The sequence below is a fragment of the Mastigoproctus giganteus genome, chromosome 2, assembly GCF_048544385.1.
Source record: "Mastigoproctus giganteus isolate SK-2022 chromosome 2, ASM4854438v1, whole genome shotgun sequence".
Taxonomy (NCBI): domain Eukaryota; kingdom Metazoa; phylum Arthropoda; class Arachnida; order Uropygi; family Thelyphonidae; genus Mastigoproctus; species Mastigoproctus giganteus.
The window spans coordinates 61,825,995-61,853,989 of NC_143576.1; the positions used below are offsets into that span (position 1 = coordinate 61,825,995).

The 27,995-nt window shown below is 37.4% G+C and overlaps 1 protein-coding gene across 1 annotated transcript in view; it reads right to left on the reverse strand.

The window, feature by feature from the left end:
- tup (LIM1_Isl and LIM2_Isl domain-containing protein tup) overlaps positions 1-27,995 on the reverse strand; it is a 182,517-nt gene that overhangs the window by 145,814 nt on the left and 8,708 nt on the right. Inside the window, exons 2-3 of the mRNA XM_090389947.1 lie at positions 20,766-20,775; positions 14,033-14,167 (exon numbers count right to left, since the gene is read on the reverse strand). Of these exons, the coding sequence (XP_090246073.1) occupies positions 14,033-14,167; positions 20,766-20,775 (145 nt within the window). The remainder of the gene's footprint in view (positions 1-14,032; positions 14,168-20,765; positions 20,776-27,995) is intronic.

Genomic DNA, 27,995 nt, shown 5'->3' on the forward strand with positions numbered 1-27,995 from the left:
GATTATCCCAAGGTCGATCTGGGAAATCAAAGTTTGCACAACTTAAGCTATCTTTCTTAAGCTCATTCCTTCGCTAACTTCTACCCTCAGTAAAGTTTCACCTAAACTAAGACTGATCGGAAAGTTCTCTCTGGAGACAACATTCAATAACTGTTTTCATTTTACTTTGTCATAACTTTGGCTTGAAGTTGCAAACCGCTGTAAAGAATTTTTGCAAAGAGCATAAATTCGCCTTGATGTGATTGTTTGAACAAACCTTAAAAATGCAACAAAGTCTGAAGTCTCTTATTACTATAAATGTACACGATTATATTAAAAATTATGAGAAAGTATAAATGCTAAGGGACAATAAGATTTAAAAAAAAGTGATTCTTTACTTCAAGTTAATACAATGATTTAATTCAGTATTAGTTTAATATTTTAATTGTTAGTTTTAAAAAAAAAAAGCTAATATCAAAAGTAACACTAATGTTTACGAGAATATTTAGAATAACAAATGGAAATTAGCTAACAGAAAGCAGAAGTGTTTTACAAATACGACTTTTGAAAGGCTCTAACTTCGAGCACAAAATCTCGCCTCAGTTGTGACCAGTAAATAAATCGCAGCGAGTAAACATACATTTTGATATTCGTGTCTACTGGGAGTATTGCCGAGTTGTACCTTAGAGACAGAATGAATACGAGACAGTCTTTTTCTTTGAAATATGTCGAATTTTCAACGGGTTCCTAAATAACAGTAAAATATTAGAAGCAGCTCCGGGAGTAATCATATTACACACTTGTTGTCAGACTCACTTAATAGAATTGTGAAGCGAAAACAGAAGAAAGAGCGAGGATATGAAAGTAGCAGAGGGAAGGACGAAAGAAGACCGAGTACACTGCCATAAACGACAGAGTGCAGAGTTAAAATTACAAAGCCGGAAAGGAAACACTGAAGTTGAAAAGCAGTTAGAGAGAATGAAAGGGAAGGGAAAAATCAGAACTTTCTTGGAAAGAAAGGGAAGTATGGAACGAGGGAAAACAAGAAATAAAGAAAAAGCAATGCAAGGTAGTGCTGAAAGAAGTAAACTATACTAAACAGATGGAAAGCACCAGACTGGATGCAGAGGAATAAGACCGTCACCTTCAGAGAGAAAGAACAGTAAACAGAATTATGGGCAAAGCCGAAAGTTGGATTAAAGAGAAAAAAAGATGCTTGCAACTGAAGAATGACCGCAATATATTCCTAGCCTCGGCATACTATTTTTGCCGATTCAAGTTCACGTATTTCTCCCGGTAATGTATTATTAGGTAATACCTAACTCATATACACTAATGCAAGCCAATAAACAGGCGAATAGTCGCTTGTCACAGATGAGACAAGTCCATTATAGAAGAATATTGATGCTTATTATATATTACATGTATGAACATGCAATTTCTCGCGATATAAAATTTGCAATAATAACAATTACTTTTCAAAATAGTAAATGGTGTAGCAGCTGCACTGTTATTGAATGACAGTGTTCTTCGATTTTTATTATTGTCTCGTGGATTTAAGAGAAGTGAAACTTAAGAGTTTATCATCGAAAAAAAAAAACGTGCCCAAGTGGAACAAAATGGTCACTCAGTTGTGGTAAGTGTACATCGGCATGGTCGAACATAAAATGTGCTGATGAACCTATTTCAGAAGGGATGAAATTCGTAAAAAAATTGAAGATTGGTCAATAAAAGACAAGGTTTTCGAACACCCGAAAGTTCTGCAGAAGGACGGTAGGTGCTCTTCTCTGTTGCAAACAAATATTGAAATGCATGCAATAGTCGAAATGTATTATCACATCTGCCATGGTCCTGATCTGTACCTTCCGATTTACAGATGTCTAAATGATTTAAAGATGCGCTCTTTTCCCAAAGACTTTCTTCTCTGATGGAAATCACAAACCACGTCAATGGTTACAATGTGTGAATATGGGGTGTTAGGCCTACGTTGAAAAATAATATTCGTAGGAGTCGGGTATAAGCCATTCCGAATTTGTTATGCAAACAGGGAATTAAAGTGTGATATTTATTTGGAATTTGAAGGAAGGCGGGAGATTATGGTTGGTCAAACATAACAATACGACAGCTAAAACAGCCTTTGGCAATGCCACTTCAGAAGGGACTGCTGCAAGGAGTGTAGCAAATAGGGATACAACTTAACATACGTTTTAATCAATATCCATCAACAAGATCATAAATTCAAGTTTCTTCCAATTTCTGTAGCAGTTTCTACTGCTACAGCAACTGGGAAATTTTAATAGCAGAGTGACCAATTAAAGTATAGAGTAACCCCGTTGAATTTATGTGACACTACACAATACGGTATTGTTCCGGTACGTTCTTGTAAACTCCTCAAGCACTATTTGTTGCCCCATAGTATAAACACATTTCTTTAAAAATAAATCTCGAAACAAATTCGTTCTATTCAACAAAAAAAATTACAGAAATCAAGAGGTAAATTGATTAAATTAAAAAAAAAAAAAAAAAACTTACTTAACAGTAATGTTGTTTATGTAAACTGATCCATTTTAGTGATATTAGAAAAGCAGTATTGAGGGAGATTTAAGACATAATCGGAGCACGATTTGAAACATTCTAAAAAATCTGCTTAAAATGTCAGAGCAACCGGGCACAGAAAACACAGACAGGAAGTTAAACATGTCGCTCTACTCTCAACAACTCTTGAAAGAACTAGTTCTGTTCTCTAGACTCGCCCTTCGCCCACTACCTTATCTATCCCACCCTATGTTTTTAGGGTAAACAGGGCTCTCGTGAATGCACAAGTTTCATCCATTCGGCGTAAAATCTTTAAAAGTAAAAGAAATAATCGGAAGGCTTCCAAAATAAACAACCCGATTTTCGCATCGTCTCAGTAACGTCTCTAGACATTAATTAGTAATTTTTATTTTATTATTTGCCTCTCGTTTTAAGATGTGCCATGATCGTTTTCTATTTCATGCTCATATAAGATTACATATTCCGAGGGCCACTGCAGTGAGTAGTCTCTAACGAGACTTTCGCTGATCACTGATGAAGATCCCCAGTACATGTATAGTTTTGTTACCCTTCAACACGAATTGGTGTACCCATAATTAAAAGCAAAAATAAATAAAATTATAAACAGGATATCAGCAAATATTCCTAAACAAACATAAGTTTGACAACACAGCAGCTAGTGACTGCTGTCATTTAACGCTGTATGCAAAGGGCCTGGATTCGGTTCCTGCCTGCAAAAGTTCAGATTCTTCCTTTTGGGAAGGAAGATGTCTTATAGCCAAGGCAGTTGGCATTAAATGAGAGTTGGATTTTTTTTTTTTTTTTTCTCGCGGAAACAGGCATCTTGATTCCGTAAACAAGTGACAAGAACACAGCAATGTTAGAGAACGTTTCTGGGACATAAGGGTTCAGATAAGTAGCAGAGCCCTTTTCTTTCCATAGTTAAAAACATCAGATGCAAGATGGGAAATAATTTATCCTCATAACCCTAATAAAAGGAGTTCCTATCCCAGCAGTTTAGAAAGGAACTTAAATAACAAACGTTATTCGAGAAGAAAGTATTTAAAACAAAAAAATTCTAAATTCAACTCAACTCCCACCCAGAACTTCTATCCATCAGTATAAGTTAATAAGCCTTTCCCGGATTCTAAATTAATACTTGGTCTTACTTGGCATTAAATAACAACCAAAACATCACAACTCAGTGAATTATCTCTTATTTTGACAGTCGTATGAAGCGCCCTATATTTTTGTCCCTCCGTTTCTCCCCACCTCTTATACCTTCCTTCATTCTACTGTCAATAAGGCAAGCCTGCTTCTTGACACAGGTCCAACGTTTCTTCTTTTTCTATCCTGGCCGTCAGCCAACATCTTTCCCAATTCCGTGCTGCGGTGGAAATGTTCTCTAGCAACAGACCACCCACCCACTCTGTTATTATATATTTAGGACCCGGTACCTGCATAATATTTGATTTCGGGCTACTACTTAATCATCTCGTTGTATTATTATTATTTCTTTTTTGTACTCCTTATATTTTGAAGAAATCGAAATGATTTTTAAAGAAGAGGCTAATTTTAAAGTTTCATACAACGACAGTTAATAATTTATCGGTTTACCAGAACCTAATCAAACGAGGTGATCGTATTGTGAATTATTAAACAGGAAGACTCCCGTTTTCATCTTACTCGATACTGTTTCCTCAAATAAGGCCTTTTAATGTACGCAGACGACTGGATTTCCCATTTAAGAAAAACTCTTTCGAAAGAGTTTTTTGCCCATTTTAATTAGCCTTTTTATCTCTGTGGAGTGGTTTATGTTTCTCAGCCGACGACATCCAAATTCGATCGGAGTTACGACAGAAAACTGTTCTCAAAAATGCATCCAATATTTTAGCTCAGATTTCGTTTTGTGACGTATTTCAGACAGCCTGTGCATATTTGAAGTGGAGGAGATGTTAACATCTAAAAGGAATGAACGATGGACGATTTGGCTTCTTTTTTGCTGTTATTTTATCGAGCATCGTGATGTATGGCATGTTATATTATTACATTTAAAATAGCGTAATAATATTCCTCCCATCAGTTATAATTAATAACGTGAATACTCTTTCATATTATTTTATTACGAAGATCATTTGTTGAAAATCCACCGAATGAGTTCATCATTAAAAGTATTTATTAATATTCGATTTGAATTTCCGAATATTCTAATTTTTGATAAATTACAAGTTTGGTTGATGAGTTTTGAATTGATTTCTGGATTGACTTAAGCTTAGGAAAATATGGCGGAGTTGGGGATGCTCAGAAAACTATTGGAATTTCTGTATGAACGAAACGTGCGATCACAGGGCGGAATTTAACTAACATAAGGCAACACACACTTAAACAGAAGGAAGGGTGTTCGGGGATATCACCAAGGCCGCGATTGGGTGGGGTTCGAATGATGAGAATCACTCAGGGCAAGACACAACAGGGGTTATGAGAATAATTAACTTCAGAGCAGTCCTAAGAACCGCATGGTTTACAATTATTTAGAGATGTAATTATGCAAGACTAGATTAACATTTGTTATTTATATCTGTGGACGGAAAGTTAAGATTTAAAAACATGCATCAGCACTCACAATTGAATATGTTTTTTCCAAGTCCATGCTTTGAAGAAAATGTCCTTGAAATTTGCGAGGACTTCCTGCTTGTCGGCCTCAGTTTATGACAACACTTTTTTTCTTTTTTTAATGGCAAGAGAAATGTGCGCATCTCACTCGGGTCAGGAAGTGATTTCGCATGATGGCAGTTACAATTTATGGTATTTTTACAGATTTGTCATTTCGATACGAGTATTGAGAAAAGTTCACTTTCCACCACGCAATTTAATTTCAACCAGTTTTTAATATCCACACCTCTTTAATCAATCCCATTCATTAACACATAAGCAATTGAGAGGCAAGTTGCATTATTTTAGGTTTCCAATCTTTTTTTATTGTCATATAGCATTCATTCCAATATTATTTTCACGCTGATGACAGTGAATTGTGTTCTTTGAGAACGCCAAATAATCGGAGTAATTTAATTAGTAAGTCCGTTTAACAGTAACCGATTTGGAAAGCATTCTTGACTACAAAAATTTATGGAAAGAAAAATTCACTCGTATCATTTGAACAGGTAAAACATACTTGAAGGCGATAATAAAATAAGCAGAGTTTCCTCTATACAAATCAGAGCAGCTGATGAAATGGAAACTTGACCATCCAGAGAAAATGAAGAATCCAAGTGTTTAACGACTAAAGAAATTCACTTCTACCAAGAAAAGCTGTGGATTTTTTTCTCCTCCCAAAGATAAACCATTTCTATCCTTCACTAATGTAACACACTAATAAGTCCATGCGAGTTGCCAAGCAATCTCCGAGACTAAACTGTATAGTCATTAGATAAGAAGCGATTGTATCTAAGGCGTTATATAAATGATGCTTATCATGGACATAAGACTTGGACTAAAAGGATAAAACAAATTATCAAGGAGAGTAATTAACTCGGGGTGTTTAGGACATTTATAGTCCGCAATGCCACGAAAATAATGGATACAAAAAATATATGGAAATACTATTTCACTGAACAGTACTCAACCATTCAGAAAAACGATATGGAGTAATGAATCTTTTCCCTTATTCATTTGTTAGCCAGTCGAGTGAACGTTCAAAAATATAGATTGCTTTGTGGTCAAAGGTTAATGATTTCCTTAATCACGTATAACTAATATTTATTCGTACATTTAATTGTCAGAAACTGTTTCAACTGTACATTTAAGCGAGAAATTCTCATTTCTGAAAATGTTCATTCAACTGTCTTTCTAATGAAAATGTTAGGAAATTAGATTTTGTCCATCAATGACGAGACAGTTTAACTCCATAAACTTATCCAGTTCTGTAGTCGAAATAACGAAGACAAGGGTAGTCGAGGTTATCCAAACACTAAGTGTTCCATAGCTACTACGTGCAAATTTTTAACGTCATAATAAATCGTATAAAAATTACAAATCAGATGAAAAAGCTTATGTTGTTTTTCATAAAATATTACAGTCCATCTGATTAGCAATTATCTCAAAGAAAGTGGCAAGGAAACTCGAATTTATTGCAGGTAATTTCAGAAAAACAACAAAAATGTTCATCAGATATGGAGCCCGATCCATTCAGTCAATACGCCAGTTGGAGCTGGAAATTTGAAAGACAGGCATAATTTGTATTATCAACCCACATTGCAAATTCATTTATTCCACTGAAACCTGTTATTAACTTCCCAATTTGATTTAAATCTTTCTAAGCTTGCGAGAAAACGTTTTCTTTCTCAGAAATGGCAGTAACATCTGACATTCTTCGACAATCGCTGATTAAGATAAAACGTCAAGTTGCAATGAAAACCGTGCATTCCCTAAAACTGTAATTATATTCCTTATGTAGCATACAAGAAGCCGTTGAATATAAGCCAATAATTTCTAGAGTTCAAATTAAGAACAAACATGGTCACCAACCACAAGAGGAATTGATTTTTAAATCAATATCAATAACAAAATTGATATTGAAAAGAAATGCATTGTGTACACGAACATATTCTGTATTTTAAAATGATTTTACACTATTTTCACTGCGGAAAGGAAAACAGCAAAGCAATGATATGTTTTCCGTGTTTACTGAATTTCACGCATGGCAAATTCTACGGGGAAGCCATTTTAATGCATTTTTTTATCCATCAGTACTACATTTAATTTAGAATGCTGCATTCTCTGGCGAGTTACTATGCTTTTTATCATCTTTACAAAGCACTTCAGGTTCGAAACCAACTTTCACCGCTCTCTCCCTCCTTTGGTTCATTATCGAATTAGTCTCAGGCTGCAAGCGTGAGATTTTTCAACTGGAATTCCTGTTTTCACACTTAAACAGAGGTAACCGACCTGAGAAAACGCGCATGTGCAGTTCTAAGGTCGCTCTCAAACAATAACCAACAGTAGGTAACAGAGCTGAGGTAGAAAGAGTATAAGGGAGATAATCGCCCCCTCAACAAACCGTGCAGGACGCAATAACAATGATAAATAAACAAGCATTGAAAATCAACCATCATGAGGCGTACTTTGTCTTAATTCTCAATGTTAACATGACATTCTGATTTCGTGTGTTGCTTCAGTCCAGTATATTAATTTCACCCCTGACAACACTTAATCCATCCATTAATATCGGATAAACACGTCACAGATGAAGCAAAATGTTAAATCCCTCCCCCTCAAGAAATGCGATTAGTTTGCATCTTGTTTCGCTCCAGAATTACTTTTTTTTTATTTAAGACATCCAAAGTTTACCATCATCATGTGACGAGAACTCCCCCTTAATCTCTGGATTAGCGCATGCAAAATTTTGCACAAAATTCATATTCTGAGGGTCAGTTTGTCTGTTCTGAAGGATGGAGAAAAACACCGAGTATCTCAACACAAGAAAACTTGCATTCCATAATTCTTTCTCGATGCTCCCAATACCGTGGTGAGCAACACTAGTGATGCACTGCGCCCATTACTACGTACATTCATAATAAAGATCTAAAAGAAAAAAGTTCTGCCAGTCAGCGAAGGGCATTCGAACCCTCAAGCTTCTCTGGAGATTAGAATCTACTCCTGCAGGCAAAACTCGTTACTAACTAACTCCAATGAGGCCGAACTGTTGTGAGAAAACCGCTACGATTATATTTGTCCATTCGTCGGTGATAAGTCGCACGAAAGAAATCTATCCATCTGTCTTAATCATAAGAAAAGAAAAAGGACGAAGCGATACAGACACTGCACTTCTGCCGAGTAATCAGGCTAACATAACTGCAAACAGACACAGAATTATACAGCAGCGCTAAACACAATGCCAAAACATGCGAAGTTACCTAGAACAACGAGAAGCAGCCGTCCAGATCTCGGCCGAAAGCTATTGAGGCCATGTACGTTGGCAACAAATCTATTCACGCAGGAATAAAAAAGTACTGCATTAATATAAACATTTCGTTTTCTGCTTGTCAGAGCAAACGAAAGAAATGTTAAAAGTAATGCATATAAAAAAGGAAAATAACCTGTAGAACTTGCTACACCCTTTTATAACCAGCTGTAGCCTATTTTATCCACTTGCAACTGAAACAGATTCGATGCAGAGTTCGGCCCAAAATAAGGATATCGAGCACAATAATACAATAAAATCGCTTACCGGTTAAACCCATATTTAAATCTAATTCTATTAGGAATAATCATTGTAAGGTTTTTGTTTGGAAAAGCATTAATTGGTCTCATGTCAAAATGGGACTCCTGGGTCCAGAGAAAACAACATCTAAACTAAATCTTGTTGAGAGTCATGAACTCCTTGTAGTGGTAGATATAGTTCAATAAGAACAAGACATGTTTCAGGTGAAGCTTAATATACTTCTATTAAGATCCTAAGAAAATTTCTTAGATTAGTCTAACTTTAAGCCAGTCGAATGAATTCATATTCGAACTTTTTACCCTTCTTTCCAAGTAATCGGCCACATAATAGATTTGATTTTCAATAGTCCCTGGTTATTGTACGACTTTTTATGCAAAGAAAGCTTCCTCGATATAATTTATAGAGAAGTTTATACTGCCACTGTATAACAAGGTTGTTTTTAGAATTTCATGGCGCATCAATTGCATATTGTCTCGAATTCATATTATTATAATTTGTGTTGAAGGACCGATTTGAAAGTTGTATGGCTAACAAAAATTGGAATAATTCCCAGAGGAAACCCTATTGCCTCTGTAGGGGGGGGGGGGGTTGGATAACTACTTCGACTGAGGAAGCTTCGAAAAATACCTCGGATCTCGAACCTAGGTCTATCCAGGAGACTGACATATATGGAGGGTGTATAAAAAAAGGCGTTGAACTAATTACCCCTTTGCCACACTTTGCATTATGCTTTTTATGATGAAATATTCCCCTCCCCTTCTTTTGACATTTCTTTTTTGAAATCTTAGGCTATATATCTTATTTTCCGGACGATAAGATGTACCCATCTTTTAGACAAGAAATTTAAAAATAATAATAATTGGGGAAACATTTTACAGAGTAAATTTTTAACAGATTTACAGATACTTATTAACCAAAACGTCGGTGTGAAACGAAGGTTTCATTCATCGCATAATGTACAGTCTACTAGAGTAGTCTGTCAGGTTATGCATATCAATAATGCGTCGTCAGTACTGTTAGTTAGTCATTAATGACGTTATGGTCTTAAGTTACTTTCTTCAAAGAGTGCATCATCCGGCCATCAAGAGCACTACCGATTCCATTTCTTGAATGACGTAGCAACAGTCTTGTTTTCCACTAACTCCCACTAAGTTTATCCCATTCCCCCACTGGGAAATGGTTGGTCGCTTCCTGTTGGTGTCGAATCTTAATTTGGTGCCTCCATCGATTTGGTACAGTCTTTTCACATGAAAAACTTTAAACATTTTGTTAATTATGATGTCCAATGAATGCAGTTGGACAAGGCCTCCCGAATTACAGCGAACTCCGTGTTCAATTCATCAACCGTCCTTTACTGATGCCTCTGTAACGGGATGGTCTGAAACATTCATATTAACAACTACCATAACATTTTTTATTAGGCAAGCTGAGAATTTGGACATACTTTCGCTAACAACGGACCATAAGACGCAGGGGAATTTTCAGCAACATTTTCCAGGAATTAAGAACATCTTATGGTTAGCAAAATACGGTAATTCATATACTATAAATGAAACTTCCTGAAAGAGTCATTACCCTCCACCTTCGTCTAAGTTTCTTGTTACACTGTGAATATATGCATCAGGAGGGAACTTACCGCCTGTTCCTTAGGGAAAACAAGACTTCTTTGCAATTAAGATTAGTGCCTTAATTATATTGTAGCCAGCCATTCAGTGTGTGTATAAAATCACGTAGGGATGCACGGTGTATGATGGGTTAATTCACATTTTTTCTTGGCACTTTGTATCAACAAAGTTTGTAAATATCGGATATTTACAAACTTCGCTAATAAACCCCATTTTCGTTGCATGTGAGGGGTGACTGGCCCGTAATTTATTTAAATAAAGTAACTCGAACGAAAGGTATAGCATGCACGTTTTCCATTAATGCAATAACCGAAAATATTAAATTTAAATTAACTGTAGTTGGAACAATAAATATGGAAGAGAAGATAATATTGTTTTGAGTCAGCTAATATTCACTTTGTTTTTTCAAAAAAACTTTTCACACGAACGTAAACATTTTCCTATACATAAATGCCCCTGTGCCAATTAATAAATACATACGGATTTACTTCATTCAGTTCAAAAGAAGTCAACAACTGCTTTAGATAAGAAATTTGATGAATGACGCATGAAAACTGACAACGCCATCATATTTTAAGAAGTTCTATTCTCAATTAGCATCTTGAACAGCTACACAGACGGGGAATTACTTCGTAATTCCAATATGTTAGTTAGTTACCTAAGTGGATGCTGACTGAGCTTGATGGCAATAGCCTCAGACAAGTCTGTCCCGCACGTGCAAATATTACTTTCAGCCTCAAAGATCTAACAACACGTTTAATTTGAATACGCTCTCTGCTGGAATGCATCGGTCAGCTAAATAAGACTGACTACAAGACCTTCTTACGGGTAGCTTGGTTTATTATAGTCGGAGATGACACCAACGTCCGGCAGCTGGCGCCGAGAATGTGCGTCTAGCTTATTCGTACCGTTGAGCAGATTCCGACGATGGTCAGTAATCGCGACTGGCAACTGTGGCTTCAAGTTAACGCTAATGAATAACTTTGCTTCGGTGGAAGCAAGCATAAGATAAGTCGACTCACAAGCAAACTTATCTAGCTCGATAAGATACTGTAGGGAACAGAATTCAGGAATATGTGGCAGAAAAATGAAAGGATGTGGAGGAAACTGTGCATTTTGGGAGTTATCCAAACAAACCACTTCTGATTTGTCATTTACGTGTAAATGACAAATCAGAAGTAGCTTTCACTAAGGAATCTGATTTTTCGCACTGGTTATCTTCATTACATGATACCATTGCTTCTTATTATTTTGAAGAGACGTCATGAGAACTGCTGATGCGTTTACATTCATGTAGGATTACTTCAATGATGGTCGATCGGATGCTGTAAAAACAATTATACTGCATTCATGGAAAAATGCATCCAAATGAAAATATAAATGAATTATAAAAGTTCCTTTAAGCTATTAAGATGTAATTTTCAAATCTTTAAACCGAATGTAGTTCAGTATACAAATAACATCATCTCACTTAATGTACAATATGTTTACACGCAAGGTTTCAGTCGCACGTATTTGAAGAATAAACTGAAAATAGGGCTGTACGTAAGCCGAACTTTTTCCTACGTATTATTCCTGTCGAAATCCAATTTAGCGCAGTAATTACCACAAATTAATTGTTAAAATTTATGTAAGATAAGCTCTTGACCATATTTTTCATTACATCATGGCTTTAGAGGTGCAATTTGATATCTTCGGAAGAGAAATGCACAACCACTCAGTAATTGGAACTTCATCCATGAGGAGTAATAATCAATTCTAGAGCTCTGCGGATTTTCTTTGAGAGAGGCTGTATTTGTATCAGCAAGACAACGCTCCATCTCACAAAGCAAGGTCAGTTCAACGGCTTCAGGAAAATAAAGTGGTGAACCTGCCATTTCCATCCGATTTCTGAATCCTCATGAATATCTTTGGGACGTTCTGGAAGAGATGAAATCCAGAGCAAGACGTTCCAGGTCAAGCCGAGCATTAGTCACATCCTGAACAGGTGTAAAGCAAGATTCTAGTCTCCCATCTACCAAAAACTTGTCGAACTGTCCTCCGGTTTAAAACTGGGATACAAATAATGGTTTAAAACGTCAAACTGGTACTAAGTCACGTTCTCGAGACGCACTCTGACCCGATTTGAAGGGGTGATGATTTAATGAATTGCCTGTACAATCTAACTAAAATCCTATAAAGTAAATTCTATTGCAACTGACACATGCTCATAGTGTGTCTGAAATTTAAACCTATTATAAAGACCAGCAACAAAGGTAGTAAAATCTCTGAATAAGTAGTAACAGTAACCAGCAATTCCAGTATCAGAGCGACTCATATGCTAATGACGTGTTTGTAATTTTGAGATTCCAAAGCATCGGAAAATAAGGGAATTTCTCAGATTTACGGACTAGTGAGGTCTGGGCAGTAAATAATTTGGTGGGGGAGGGGGGGATTAAATGTTGCATTTAGAAAATTATGGATGCAATCAGGGCCATTCTTAAGGGAGTGTAGAGGAGAGGAATAGTGCGAGAATTAGCGTTGGGGATAAGGACAGTAAAGAGGAGTTCATGCGTAGATTGAAGGGGCTGGCCTTTGTTTGGATTTGGGGCCCTTTTTCACTGCGGGGCTCAGATGCATTGCACCCATCTCAACTCCCCCTTAAGGACCAGCGATTATAAATAACAACGTGCCAACTCAGACGTACAATCCCTGTTTCTATCAACGAATTGCAGATGCTGTTTAATTCTATCGCTGGACAAACGCGAGATAAAAATGTCTCATAGGCTTAAAGGGTACTTAATGCCGATATTTGAATAATAAATAGTTATTAACGACAATGTCAGTACTACATCAAAATTATTACAATTCTCTGAGCTATTTTTAGGTTATTTCATGCAATACAATAAGACTAATGAGTTTAGTTATCTGACATACAATGCGCACTTTTGTGACATTAATTTTTGATTGGCATTTACAGCTTAAGTGATTCACTTCCCTCTGCTTGCTTATCCTAATGTTCAGAAGGAGAATCATCTCAGAAAACAGCACCTACGTGTTAAGAGCTACTGCTATATTTAATAAGGAGAAATTTATTTTAGCAAAGATGTTTATTAGTAAAAATGCTGAATATTTTAACAAAAGAGCGATACATTTTTTCCCCTCGAATTGTTTCGTCATAACAGGTTCAATTAAGTTTACTTTTTATTACAAGACAAATTAAGGAATTAAAATCCTCCCCACTGCATGTTTTTGTTGACAGTATTGCAGCAGCTCGGCGTGCACCACCGGCTTATTTGACTTCATTTCGGTGGTTGAAATGTTTACCAACAGTTGGTAACGAGGACATTGTACGAGAATGGTAATTATTAGAACTGCCTTATCTTAATTCTCATTCCAGCTAAGGAAGTAGTTAAGATATGCATTCTCAGAGAGGTCATTTAAAGAAACTGGTATTATTTTGTGCGAGGTGTTTAATATGCATTCCAGGACACAGTTAACAGTGACACTTTCAATTAAAAGGCGCGTTAAGGGACAATTAAGGAAACCCTTATCAAATATCTCTTCCTGATTTCGGCTTTGACAGCCGCAGACGAAGGAAGTCATGTCATGTGCACATTCGTGTGACATCGGGAAGCAAGAAGAGATGTTCGCTCTAAAAGAAGGGAGGGTCAACCATGTGGAGAATTATTACCGTAATTTTCAGAGTGGGCTGGAACTTTAACAATCCTTCTTCCGGTACGGGAATCATTATCAGTAATCATTATACTTTTCGTATTTTGACGACGAAAACGGACGGTAATAGTAGGAAAGGCTGCCAAGTTCTTCCCTGTTAACAGATATGTTTAATGTAAGGAAGCGCTTATTAGCAGTTAATCTTTGGCGGCTCGGTAGATTTTTAAATATTTTTTAATGTCCACAGTCAGAAATGGTTTTGTAATTGAAAAGTCAGTAAAACCGATATAATCCTACTAATATTTCTTTTTTTATCGATGCATTTGAGAGGTAGAGGGCAGTTGGACATGATAGCGCTGTGTTGTCGATGTGCAAACCATAATCATCGAAATTAGCTCAGTGCATCTCGTCTGGAAGCGAAATCTTAAACGGGAAAATGCCAAATAATTGTAACTTCTGAGAAGAAAGCAACGCACGTAAAAATAAATAAAATGACTGATATTAATATTCTGTTCGCTAGCATAAACTATAGGCATTTAAATATTTTTTACTTTAAAAATTAAGAAACCGGTTTAATTCATTCAAATAAAAGTTAAACCAACTCTGAAAATCTCTACAGGAACATTCCTTTTGTGGGGAAAGGAGCATTCGCTCAAATGATGTATGAATCATAAAAATATATTAAAGTTATCTGAAGCAGACATTGCAATTCACGGTCTTGAAGTCTTGACTGCGAAACTTCACTAGTGCGTGCGCTGAAACTTGTTTTTTTACTTCTTAGGGATTACTGCGTATTAGAATTAGATGTCCCAGTGGACTCCCCAGTATGCATCACTTACCCTAATCATAAAAATATACATTAAAGTTTTGTTTAGCTTTACCTCTACGCCAAACGCTATGGAATTATATTTATGACCGCCAAAGATTTTATAAAACAAAAAGCACGTAGGGTAATGTCCAGGTGTTTACCTTTCTCAGTTGTACAGTCGCGGCTTGAACCACGGTCCTCCCAAAAGGAATTGGCTATTGTATTCCCGCTCCTGACCACTCCAGGTTTATTATCTGAAATCCAATGGTGCAAGTTCCAACCCCTGTTTATTCCTTATGGATATGGCACAGTTAAAATCCTTATAACTGCAGATGTCAGCTGCAACAGAATGGATTCGTCTGACATCTGCAGTTATAAGGATTTCTTAGCATTGCACTTCTCAAAAATATTAGATCTAATTAAAATTTAGATGCAATATCAAACTATCTTTTCAATTTAAAACCTTCCTTAAAAGCATGCTCGATATTCAAGAGTAGACACTTGCTTTTGTGTGCGTTCCGCCCTCGTTATTTTCGGAAATCTTATATTTACAAGGAATTGCGAGAAATATTTCCATTGTTTCGGGGATTTCTTTTAAAATAATCCAAACACATTGACCTTTATAAAATATGCAAATTATTCAATGGCATCTCTTAAGCTGAATGTACACTAGTACGCAATATTCCTGTTGGTTGGTAAGTGGTTGCTAAATCATAAAAGCAAATCTTTGGAAGGGGGAATAAAATATAGAACTGCGCCTTTTCAACGAGGTTTGGCCATTCCCGTGGAGCAGATTTCCTGAATATACAATTTCCACTGCATCGTAGAAGATAAGATTGTTTTTGGTAACGCACACTGGCACAATGTTGGTCGCCTGTGACAGAAAACAAATGCACGAGGCCACATATTTCATCCGTGTTCGGATATATTAATAATCGTACGCATGACCTGGGTGACAGAGCAAGTTCACAGTTGGAGCCAGCTTTTTGCAAATCGCAGTCCAAAACGAACCCCTGCTAAGATTACTGAGAATGAAGGAAGGGTGTGTGTGCTTTGACATGCCCAGGAGGCAAACCGCAGTCTCCGGAAGCCTGTAAAGTTCCATGGTTGTCCATGGAAAGAAACTCGAGCCTTTCTGTGTTTCTGTATTAACTCGTATACCTTTCTCCAATTACGAAGGTCATTTGGCTGATTACACACTTCGATCTCCATCGCATACTGCCAGAGTAATCACAATTTGACGGAGATGGAAGTATGCGATTAATATGCTGTTAGCATTGGAAGGAAACAGACTGCTACAACCAAAGCACATGAGTTTACTTATATAAGCAATGAAAGTTAAAAATGTGAAACAGCGTATTAGCAAAATCGCTATTCATTGAAAGCTGTCAACTTTTAAGCGTGAATTATATTTTCCGAATTCAATTTATAATTAGATTAGTTATATATTTTATTTCTAATGACAGTACTATTTTTGTATTCTTTCTGCTAAAGAATCGCAGCATATTTTTTTTGTACCGAGATTTTAGAACAAATATGGAGCGTCCCTTTTTTGGATTGAACAATGAACATACAAAAGGCGCAAACAAATACTCCCGATATGTCATGTGTTCGCAATCTAGGCAACTGCTGTTGTTTATAACCATACTCAACTGAAATTAGCATTCATGTATTTCCAGATATGCCAGAAAATTCACCCGACGTAATGCGAAAAGCCATCTACCGGAATCAAATGTCACTCATGTTAAGAACACAACCACGCATACGAGTTTTACTACGACTACTCAAATCCACATGTTCACCATGCTTTTATATTTAGTAATGAGAATATCGTGGTTTTCCCACACCGTCATAACTGCTGTATGCATTGAAACAGTTCACTCTTCTTTCATCCTTCGAGAGATAATATTGTACCAGTAAAACTCGAAAATGTAATCGCCCAACTCCACAAGGGATTCTATAATGCTGTGTCAGTTCTGCATAAATACACAACTGCAATGAATTACATAAAGAACAGTTACCCTTATAGCCAATTAAATCACAAATCCAATGTGCATATCTTCACTCTAATCAGCTCCAATTAACTGAACACATTAGTTTGGTAAAGGACGTGAAAAAATCTGGGGTAGGGAAGTCTGAATAATCAGCTCCAATTAACTGAACACATTAGTTTGGTAAAGGACGTGAAAAAATCTGGGGTAGGGAAGTCTGAAGAGTGGATCATGCTTTGCTGAAATCACTAAAATTCTCTTATTCCTGGCCGTACGCTCTCGATGGACCTTTCACCTGCAAGGTCATTTGATTAGGTCCAGGACCCCAATTAGAATACTCTGGAGAGAAGACAACTCATTGTTTCTATCTACTGCAAAAGAACCACATTCCCTGTTCCCTTACTGTCTCTGTCGTTAATATTATATTGTAAACCAACACTAAGATGCCAGGTATAATGAAAACTCTTCGTAACGTATTCCTGCAGATGAGATTGTGTGATTTTCACGTTAGGAGGAGACAATCTTCAGAAATCTAGAGTATCACACATGACAGAATATAAAAATCATTACGTTTCACAGCGTTGAACAACATCAAGTTAAAATCTTTATAGTAATGCGTTATGTTTTTTTGGAAAATTACTGTAGGGTATCCATCTTGGAGAAGAGGCGAGTTAACAACCACCTTTGTAACTGTTTGTCAGAATAATCAAATTTTAAAGTGTATCGAGGCATCTTTCTAGCAGCTACAGAGTATCACGTTTATGAATTTTAAAAATATTGGTTGCACCGAAGAGCTAGCCAATAAAGTATGGGGTATTTGACGATCGTAAGATGAAATCAAGTATATTTACCTGAAGCTTCGTTCACACGCTCGTTTTGGGGTAAGTGAAAAGTTTCTTACATCACCGTTTAAATTGTTATCAGAAAACTAAAGAACAGTGTCGCTATTAACCATAAAAACTTTGTCGACAAATGGAATGCGATATCGTGCCTGAACGTTAAAGAGCAATACATCTGACACTTAAATCGAAAGCGCCCAACGTTCTTAGCGATAGCACTTTCTGAAGCTGACCGCTTCAACATCGATTCGAAATGTAGGAAAAACTTGGAAGTAACAAAGAATCGAATTTCAATAAATCAAGTATTCCACAAAATGCGAATAACCCTCATTCACCGCTTCTAAAACACGGCATTTGTTCTACGGATTACGATTGCCGACTAGCGGACAAGAACGGCGATGGGCCCACGTCCGCGGCAAACACACGTTGCCCATGCATATCGAGCCTAGCGTTCCCTCCCCAGAACACACCTTTCCTCCTTGTCGGCGTTCAACCTATGGTTATGACCGGAGACGAAAATGCCGCAACGTATCGGCGGAGAAACCTCGCGATATGGACGGATATTCAGTTTGTCTGTAGCAAACCACTTATTTTCCTACTTCTTCATCTTCCTCCTCCCTATTTGTTGCCGAACCACGAACTTCATGAGAATTAGGAGAAAAAAATGGTAATGAATAAGAATCACAAGGTCAAATTCCGCTTATGCCTGTCACTATTCTTTACAAGATACACCACGTACTTCCGAATATCCAAGATTTTTCTGGCTTGTGGGCAACCTTCCATCAACGTTACTATTTCGATTAACGTCTCCTTTGATTGATTATGGAACCGTGAACAAATCAACTTCATCGGTTAACTTGGAGTTCGAGAATGCAGTTATCGCACTCAAAGCAAAAACTAGAAATGTTTTTGGGATGAAAAACCACTACTGGTGTATTTAGGACAGTTCGACGTTGAGTAAACATGAATTAAAACGTAATATGAAAAACCTGGCCCTAAGGTGAGAAGTAAAACCGTATGAATGCAATATAATAATAGATAGCGGTGTATTTATTTCAAATACAAACGAATCTAATTCGACTTCGAAAATAGTAGTATTCCAGTTAGATTTATTTCTTTGAAGAACACAATGAAATTACAGATGCTGTTAAGTATGGATATATATTTTTTCCTTTTGAAACTTATTGTCCAGTATGATGAGATCACGTGATAAAAAAAGCTATGGTTAGTTTTAATGCTGAGCATATTTGATCGTAGGCCAAAATTTCGTGATTGGAAGTGATTTACTGGAAGCGTAAAAATAACTAATCGTACTATTACACATTCGTAATACGTTTATCTGAAACAGAATCCTAAAGAGGAAATCCGTATGGGATATTGAGTTTTATCATTTTACTATTCCACTGATGTTTTCTCCGATTCATCATCATAATTTACCACAACCCAAACATTTCAAATGAGATAGCATGGGCAAAACTTAGATCGCGATGCATTGACTGACTAATGACTGAAAAGATGTGGCTTCAGAGTAAAAGCTGAGCTTTCAAGTATATTTTGTTACTGTGGCTCATATTGTCAACGGAGGCACCGGGGGGGAGGGGGGTCCCAAATCCGCTACAAGTTCGTATACTCAAATTTAAGAACACAACGAGGGATCCTTCCCATTGCAGATTGATATTTACATTTTAACCAAATACGTCCGGCATAAAGTTCGTCAACTGATATTATCCTATAACATCAGAATACATCTACAGTCTGTATTAGAACAAATGAGGACCTATCATTAACTGCGCCAAAAATATCAAAAGTTCTTCTGGAAATCAGCACTACGATCAATTTAATACGTACTACTGCCATGTTTTTCTTGGGATAAACTCGGATTATCAAGGGCTGTATATCCATAAAACGACTATTGTCTTAATATTTAATGACGTGTAATTGTCTCTGTTAATTACATCTTAAAAGGCAAACAATTAAGAAAAACCTCTTTCTTGATTTGGCTGTACTATAGGAGAGATATGTTAATTCAATGTTGTCGCATGTTTTCGAGGCAGGATGGATATTCATTTCATGAGAGCATTTGAAACGAGACTTGACCCCATCGTCCATCATCAGGAAACAAGCAAAGAAATGCATTGTTATTTATTAATTAAATACAGTGGAATGCACATGACAGGAATCATCAATATTAAGAGTGGGTTACTGCAAGGGGCACCTAGATGTAAACAAACAGTTGACAACGCTTAAGTGGAATGGCTGAACTAGTCAAACTGAACTGAATGCAGAGTTCACTAGCCTCTTGTGTTATGAGCTGTGTGAGCAAATAATTTTTCCCTCCTTACGTAGAATTAGAAAAAAATCCGTTTAAAATGCCAGGATATACGAAAGTACTATAGTAGAGTTCGATCTGACGATTCGTAAAGAATGAAAAACCTAAGGGTGCAAACAACTTATCGCTTCAACATCCTCTTAATCCATTGTCCAATCTTGTAGAAGGAGATCGTACAGCGAATTACTGATATAAACCAGGACACGCAAACAAACATCAAGTAATTTGATAAAATTACTAAGATCAGCCCTGGTTAAATGTATTTTCTAAATCTGTTGGTCATTATACATTTTTCTTCATTTGATACCTGAAATATCTTCCATTAGTAAATAAATATTTGAAGGCGCCATGTGTAAAATTATATTCATGGAAAGGGTTTCACTATCACTTGAAACTGGTCAAACAATCACGGCGCTGGCCAAACTAAACAATTTTTGTGCACGCGTGTACATAAAGTCAAAAAATTTAGTGAACTAATAATGTGGAGAATTAGCCACCGAAGGGAGAGAACCAATTAACGAGGAATGAAAAGAACACAGTTAATTCAGTGTAACTTAAGTGAAGGAAAGGCGACTTTGTTTACAATGGGAATTCCTAATGAAACAGCGGGCGTCTGGTGTGTTCTAACATCACATAAGATGGAAGGAGGGGATGGAGGGCAAAGAGTTCATGGCATTTACAAATGAAATAATACGAATACATTAACCCTTCCTAAGAAGAACCGTCCCGAGAGTTCAGTAGCGAAACTGGGCAAACAGCAACCGGCACTACCAAAGATAACTCACCGCTTATCACCTAATAATAAACCAAAACTAGAAAAAATGTTTATACTTACTTTGCGGCTGTGCCTCATCCATGTTCGCGGTATCTTCTATCTTTGAGGGCGAAATTTTGCTGGTTCGTGGGGTCACAACACAAGTAAAGTAAAAGAGCTTCTAAGCTACTCTTCTTCTTCTTTATTTTAATTTTTAAAGCCTTGTGGGGCTTCCAAATTAGGCTTAAAAACCTTTCTCTGACGATCGTGTAACCGGACGGTAGTCAACAGCGTAAAGGGGGTTGTTTCGGGCAGAACAGTGCTGGGGGAGCTCAGTGTCAGCTGTCTGAGACAGAGACCGTCACGCATTCCATGCGGGGCAGCTACCACTTACCAGATTGCTTGTCATACGGCGTCGTCACGGCGCGAGGTCGGTAGCGGCAACCGGCGGGAGCATAACTGTGCAACCCACGAGAGCTTTAACGCGAGTAGAAACGCCTACCTCGGTTCTATTGGAGGACAATATGCCTGTTCCGTTATCACGTGCAGATATGAATATCCCAAGTATATCTTAGCTCCCTCTCGTGGTGACAGGTTGCAACTGCAGCGGCTTCTGGGCTAGGACAGGAGGAACAGCGTTTATTTCTCCTCCCAGGGGGATCTACAGCAGTAGACAAGGGAAACGTCTCCGCCTCTTTGAACCGCCTAGATATTTAACCGTTCTAACTTTCACAGAGGGGTTGCGGTTGTTCTTTTAAGCGTCTCATTAACGTTGCAACCCCGGAAAACTTTTCGCAGGTTTTATTTAGTTCTTACGTACTGTCCCGCAAAGGTTGCGAAATGTAATTTCTGATAATACGTCTTAAGGCAGCCTGTGGAATCAAAAAATAACTGCTTTATCATTTATTTTTATATATTTCTTCTTTTCTGAGCAGTACTTCAACTAAATATTTTTTAAATAAAAGTAGTTCGGGGCGAGGGAAAGCCTTTTCCTGTGCAATAGCCAATTTGGCATCTTCGGTACCCAAACCCTATTTCGGCGTCCTATTCATTATCCACCAAAAAAAATAATAATAAATAAATAAACTTTGATTGGTCGATAGATATGCTGAACGTTTATTAACAATTATATTTTATACACCTAAAATCTCTTGACATTCTACCGTAGAAATAGTAATCTGAGAGAGGCTGAATCCGGGTCACTGCTTTCCGTATCATCAGTTTCCATCTTTACGCTTTTGGGGACCTTAATTAAAAGGGTCTTTTTTATTAATATTTATATGTTACAATACTTGGGAAAAGCCATTCTTCTAAAACGAATTATCGTCCATGTTCTATTATATCTCCCCTTTTATACTGCGGTTGATTATCAGTTGTCCATTCCTCCTTTTGTCCTTTTGACAAAAGGAGGAATCCTCTACAAAATGCTACAAGCCCAGATTAGTTCATTAAAACCCAACGAATAAAACATTTTTTTTCATTTTTTATTGAAAGCTTCTATCAAACTTCAACATTTAAAACTTTCAGTATAACTATCTAAATGCTATGAAATATTTTATGTAGACTGGATGCTCATATAAGAAATATTCAATTTAATATTTCCACTTACGCTCCACTTCACAATTCTGAAAATTCTGCTAATGAGCATTGCTGATCTGTTTTCTAACTTTGTAAAATGCATAACTAGGCTTAGATTCAAAGAACTCTTAAGGCAGAAAATGATACATGTGATTAAAAACTGTGGAAAGGAAGAGTTACATAAGAAATTATATAAGTTATACAAAAATTAAATTAAATCACAGCTAACAGGCTGTGATTTAATCTAATTTTCATTAGGTGTTGGTTGTTTCCGAATTGTAGCATGGCGTAGGTTTCTTCAAAAAAGTCTTTCTGTCTTTACAAATCCTCCTAAGATCAATGTCCATGTTGTTGTTGACACATTTGTGAGTGAGACACCTTTGTGTCTTCGCATTCTTTGTAATTTCACAAGGTACTGCGACCAAATGAAAGGTACATTAGTATATATGTACTGCCGAAGCAAGTACAGAAATTGATCTTATTATTTCGTTAAAGATGCTAGGTAAAATATCAACTATGAAAACGCTGCTGATTTTTAATGGGAGTCCATCCGGCCTGACAGTGGATTTATTTGCCAGCCCATTAATAACTTTAATGAGGTTCTCTTTGTTAAGTACAATGGAGAAAAGAAGATCAACGTTTCGAAAAGGGATGATATATGAGGTATCATCATCTGTCGTAGAGTCTGCAAAGGCAGCTTCTACCCATGAATAAAACAACTCTGTATCCATCTCAAATCTTTAGCTATGTTTTGCAAATGAACGCTTTGATTGCTGGAGTTTATTAGTTAAAATATGTTAGTGTGCTTGTCTCTTCAGTTTAAGAAAGTTTTTTGTAAAGAATAAAATCCTCAGGGGGCTTTGTGTTTTCCATTTCCTATATGCTCGTTGCTTGCTGATGATGGCTGTCTTCAGGTCGGTTTAAAAAAAAAATCAACAAATGGACGAAATCTGATTTTCGTCCATTTGTTGATTGGGATCTTTTTGGAAACGCCCTATAGTACTATAGCTTTGAGATGTATAGCGAGGTCGTTAGTAGCATCATCAATTGGTAGGGATGAAAAGTTTACTCAGTTTTTTCTAATATTGTTCATAACTACATCTTGAGAGAATTCATGACTATATCTTGATTTAAGAATTTAATAGAAAACACAATTTTTTTCTAATGTTTCTTTATGTTCATTTTGAGTAGGCCTGGCCAAAAATTCAAACGCCAACGGCTAGTAATCCGATGCAAATTGAAAGTTGGGTGCAACAGGAGTAAGGCCAGAAATGTTATGAAATACTATATCTAATGTTTTATTTCCTCTCGTGGGCTGTGTCTTAAGACATTCTAGCTGCACATTTTCGAGCGAGAGAATGAGGTCGCTCCTGGTATCTGCATATCTAGGGATAGGCATGTTGAAATCGCCTGTAAGAAAGACAGGGATGTTAGAGCAGAGACAACACGAAAGCCAAATTTGAACTTAATTTCTAGATTTTTGCGAATGGCTGGACGGTGGGTAAACGATGCAGATTTGAATTAGATGATTTCATCATCCAAAAATGGTGCACAGACTCAAAATGATCAGAGGAACCTTTCCTCACATTCCCCGAGCGATACGACTTACGGTGAAGAAGTATGGCACCACCACGCTTATTAGCACGATCATTTCTAATTGCAAGATATGAGGAGTTGGAAACAAGAGTGTCAAGTTGGCTATTTGAAGTCAGCCATGTTTTGACAAGGCACATGTCATATTCTTCAAAGAAATAACAGTGATTTAGGTTGTTGTTGTTATTTGGTTTTTAGGAGCATTAGCAACTAAGGCCATATTGCTCCGGAAATATGCGGTGGTCATTCCCTGACCTTTCCGCACCCTCCGTATTTGGTGGTCACGGGCTCGAACCCCGGTCTGATCAAGAAGCGTGTGCTACGCAGTGCCGCTCCTGTCCACCTGGCTACGGAGGCGCCAGCGATTTAGGAGAATGACGTTTATTACATATGCTTCTGACGTTCTGGGTGAAAATAATAAGAGAGCTTTGCACATCCAGTTTCTCGAGTTCCACATCCTAAGTATCTGCTCTTGACGTTAGCAAATACTCCTGGGTTCTCTCTAAATTCGCCGAAGACGAACCCTAGTGGGCAAAGATGTGGGTCAAGAATCACATCAACGTCAGCAGGTCTGCAAGAGACGTCGAAAAATGCATATGAAGGATGTTTGGTACTCATCCTGTGCACTTGGAGTTTAACACCAATAGTGTGGAAACTCAGATTTCCAATCTTAACAGTGGGCATGTTTGTGTCGATCCGTGTAAATAACGTGGTAATTCGGGAGCAGATTCAATTTGAGACTAGTTATTGACTCCATGGATAAACCCATCAACAGCAAGGAAATTCTGTAGTCTCCGCCCCGAGCCTAATGGAGAGCCTAGGCGCCAAACTTTCGTTCACCTCAACTGTCAAGTTGTGAGGTGCTCCATGCCCAAGGAAATTTGGCTTGGAGGGTTACGGCGTTTCAGGGCAACTGCTCCTTGGAAGAGGATGACTACGAGATCTGCTGGATCCTTTGTTCCTATCGATCCATTTTTGTTGATTAGGATCTGCACTCACTCCTGCAAAGCTCCCAAATTCAGGAACAGGATTTAGAAGACAAACTAAACATGTAGAGTTTTTCCAGTCTCTATTCCAGTAACAAAACGGTTGTCCACGTACTCAAGTGATGGGAAAGCAGGATCGTGATTATCTGGAATAAGGTTTGACTCAGAATTACCGTAAGAGACAGTTCTAGAAAAATGAAACTGCCTTTTGTGTATTCCGGGTGGGCGACCATCACTGTATCCTTATTAAAATGCGACAAAGTATGACTGTTATTGAGGACGCGGTCGGATTGGATCGCTTCATGCAGCTGTTTATCAGCCCGTTTCATTCTGCTCTCAATTCTCTATCGATTTCAGGAACTGGCAATAGCCTGTTTCCTTCAGGAGTGCTTCCAGGGCACTTCCATTTGCCGTAGATTTCTTGGTAGGATTATCAACACGCTTCTTATCGGTGTGAATGGTTAGTTGATTCCTCCAGAGAGTGTCGTCTGAGTAACTGCATTTCGCTTTTCAACTATGCTACAGTCATGAGGGTTGGAACAGCGTTCCTTATGAATTTCCTGTAGGGTGCTATCAATGGTCTTAAAGAACATCGCACAGCTCTAATCGCTTGCCCTAGTGACATTGTGTTTCTTTTCTGCATCTTCTGAATCTATGTTGCGAATTCCTTTCCTTTTTTAGCACATGGTCTTTCATCAGCCCTAGTTCCATACGCATCATTACAAACCATTCATATTCTGCAGTTGGATGTTGATAACGTTTTAATAATTCTGTTTCGGCTGTGACTACCTAAATTATTACCATTAAGAAGCAAGGGGGATCTTGCAATCTTAGCTTTAATTGTGGCTTCGCAGCAGACACTATTGAGTATGCGATCCCTTCTCGTGCGTTTACCACAATTTACAGGTCTTACCAAAACTTCGTTATTTCGGGAAGACGTCACTGCATCCTTATGGCATGCGTTAGTTTTGCTCTCCCCACCGAAGGTACACTTGCTTCCAGGCGGTTCTCAGTAATCATATTTGACCTCTCTGCAATGCATGTGTTGTATAGACCCTTCGCTGTTTTTTTCATATTGACAAAACAGAACAGGGATATCGATAACTAACCATTGAAGCTCGTAGCAGTACGAAGGAATTTTACTCGAACGAGTAACGACCTCGAGGCCAAATGCAGAGGGTTTCACTAAAATCACCCACGACCTTGAGAAGGGATTGCGGCGGGGAAACAAAGCAACACTTTGGTTTTCCAGAAGGGTTATTATTAAAAATCATATTCATATTACCCTATATTTCCTCTTCTGATCCACTTGCAGAACAGAGAAGTAGACATCTACCTGCGCTGAACGATATCAAAGTCGCTCTTATAATTTTATGGTTGCACTGTACTCTTTATGGAGCACCACAGACGTATACACTTATGTCTCCAGTCTTTGACGGTATTCAAACCCGGACTTTTTTGTGCGAGTGATAGCATAATGGCTAGCCTGGGACATAAGTGGCGAAACATTTTAATTCACGCACAAATTGTAGTAGTCATTGAAGTTTCCTTTCGAAAGCCGTGCGAGGTAGTCTCTCCAGTTCTGCGAAATTTTCACGATTATTATTAATGTCAAAACATTGGAAAAAACGTGGCAATGTGAGTGTACCTCTGTCCATCCTCTCTTGGTGCGTCTTTACAAACGTTATATGTCGTTATATGAATCTTAATAGAAAAAGCGCGATTATTTCTTGTTCGTCTGTTTCGAAAATAAACCTCAATAAAAGAAAATAAAAAATAATACAGTATACTGCAACAAAACACATCATTAAGATTGTAAGGCAATTTTAAAGATCCCACTTGGAATACTGTTCAAGTATGGAGGCCGCACCTAAGAAGAAGATCGAGTTTCTTGAAAGGGTCCAAAGACAGGCAATGGGTCCAAGATTTCTACAAAAGAGTACTCGTGTACGAGGAAACACGTGAGCTACAGAGTTTGCCACCTTAGAGACTTAATTGAGGTCTTCAGAAGAAAAAGTAAAATGAATGAGAGTGGAATTTTCGCTGTCAAAATTATTTCAGAAGTAGTGACCATAAATTAAAATTACGGAGGGAAAGGTTTAAGCTGAATTAGGTGAAGATTTCTTTTTAGCCAGCGAATTGTTAATTACCGGAATAAATTGCCTCCATGGATAGTTGAGGCTGAGAGCTTGGGGAAATTCAAATGTCAGCTGTATAGGTACTATGTGAGGAGGGCGTAATTTATTATTTATTTTATTGGCTGGCGCAACAAAAGCCTCTGGCCTCCATGTGACTAATAATTAGTGCTATTACGAATAGGTTTACTATTCAAATCTCGAAACCGGAACACTCCGTGGAATCCTGGGAAATCTGCCTACATTAAGGAAGTGCCTTCATACCTGCGTCTCATCAATATGTGTATTTGCCATATCTTGTAAGACTGATTTACTAATTTAGAAAATGAACAACGAAATAAAAGCATATTAACAAAAGAATATGTATATATGAACAACTCAATATCAAAATAAAATGATATGATACGCCGCTCTGAAGCATTCAGAATAATCACTTATTTATTACTATTTTAAATAAAAAGAAGCAATCCAAAATGCAAAAAATTAACCTGAATCAAGCTCCTATTTGGAGCGATTTTAACTCTTACAATATCTTTGAAAAATTTTTGGAGAAAAAAAGTTTGAATTTTCTCCAAAAGAAATTCTTGGTAATAATCCACCGTGACTTATTACCTACTTGTATGTAACAAGATGTCGTACAGGAATCGTTCTAAAAAGACTGTGTGAAGATACACTAGAATAATTTCGGCAATAGCTACAACCCAGTTTTAAAGGCAATAAAATGACGCCTTTTGAAAGATAATTTGCTGCGAAAGAGGGCTGTCCGAACTTCGGTTATTTTATATGGAGTGTGAGGTTCGTTTGCTTGCCTCCGTGTGACAGCAGTAAATCGCCTGTGGCATCAGGACCAATTACCTCAATAAACATGTCCTGTGTTCCATTGAAAAAAAAAAAAAAACTTTATTGTGCCCTCAGTAGTAGACGGTCCCTTAAACACAACGAAGAATATAAGCGTGTATGTGTGTGGAG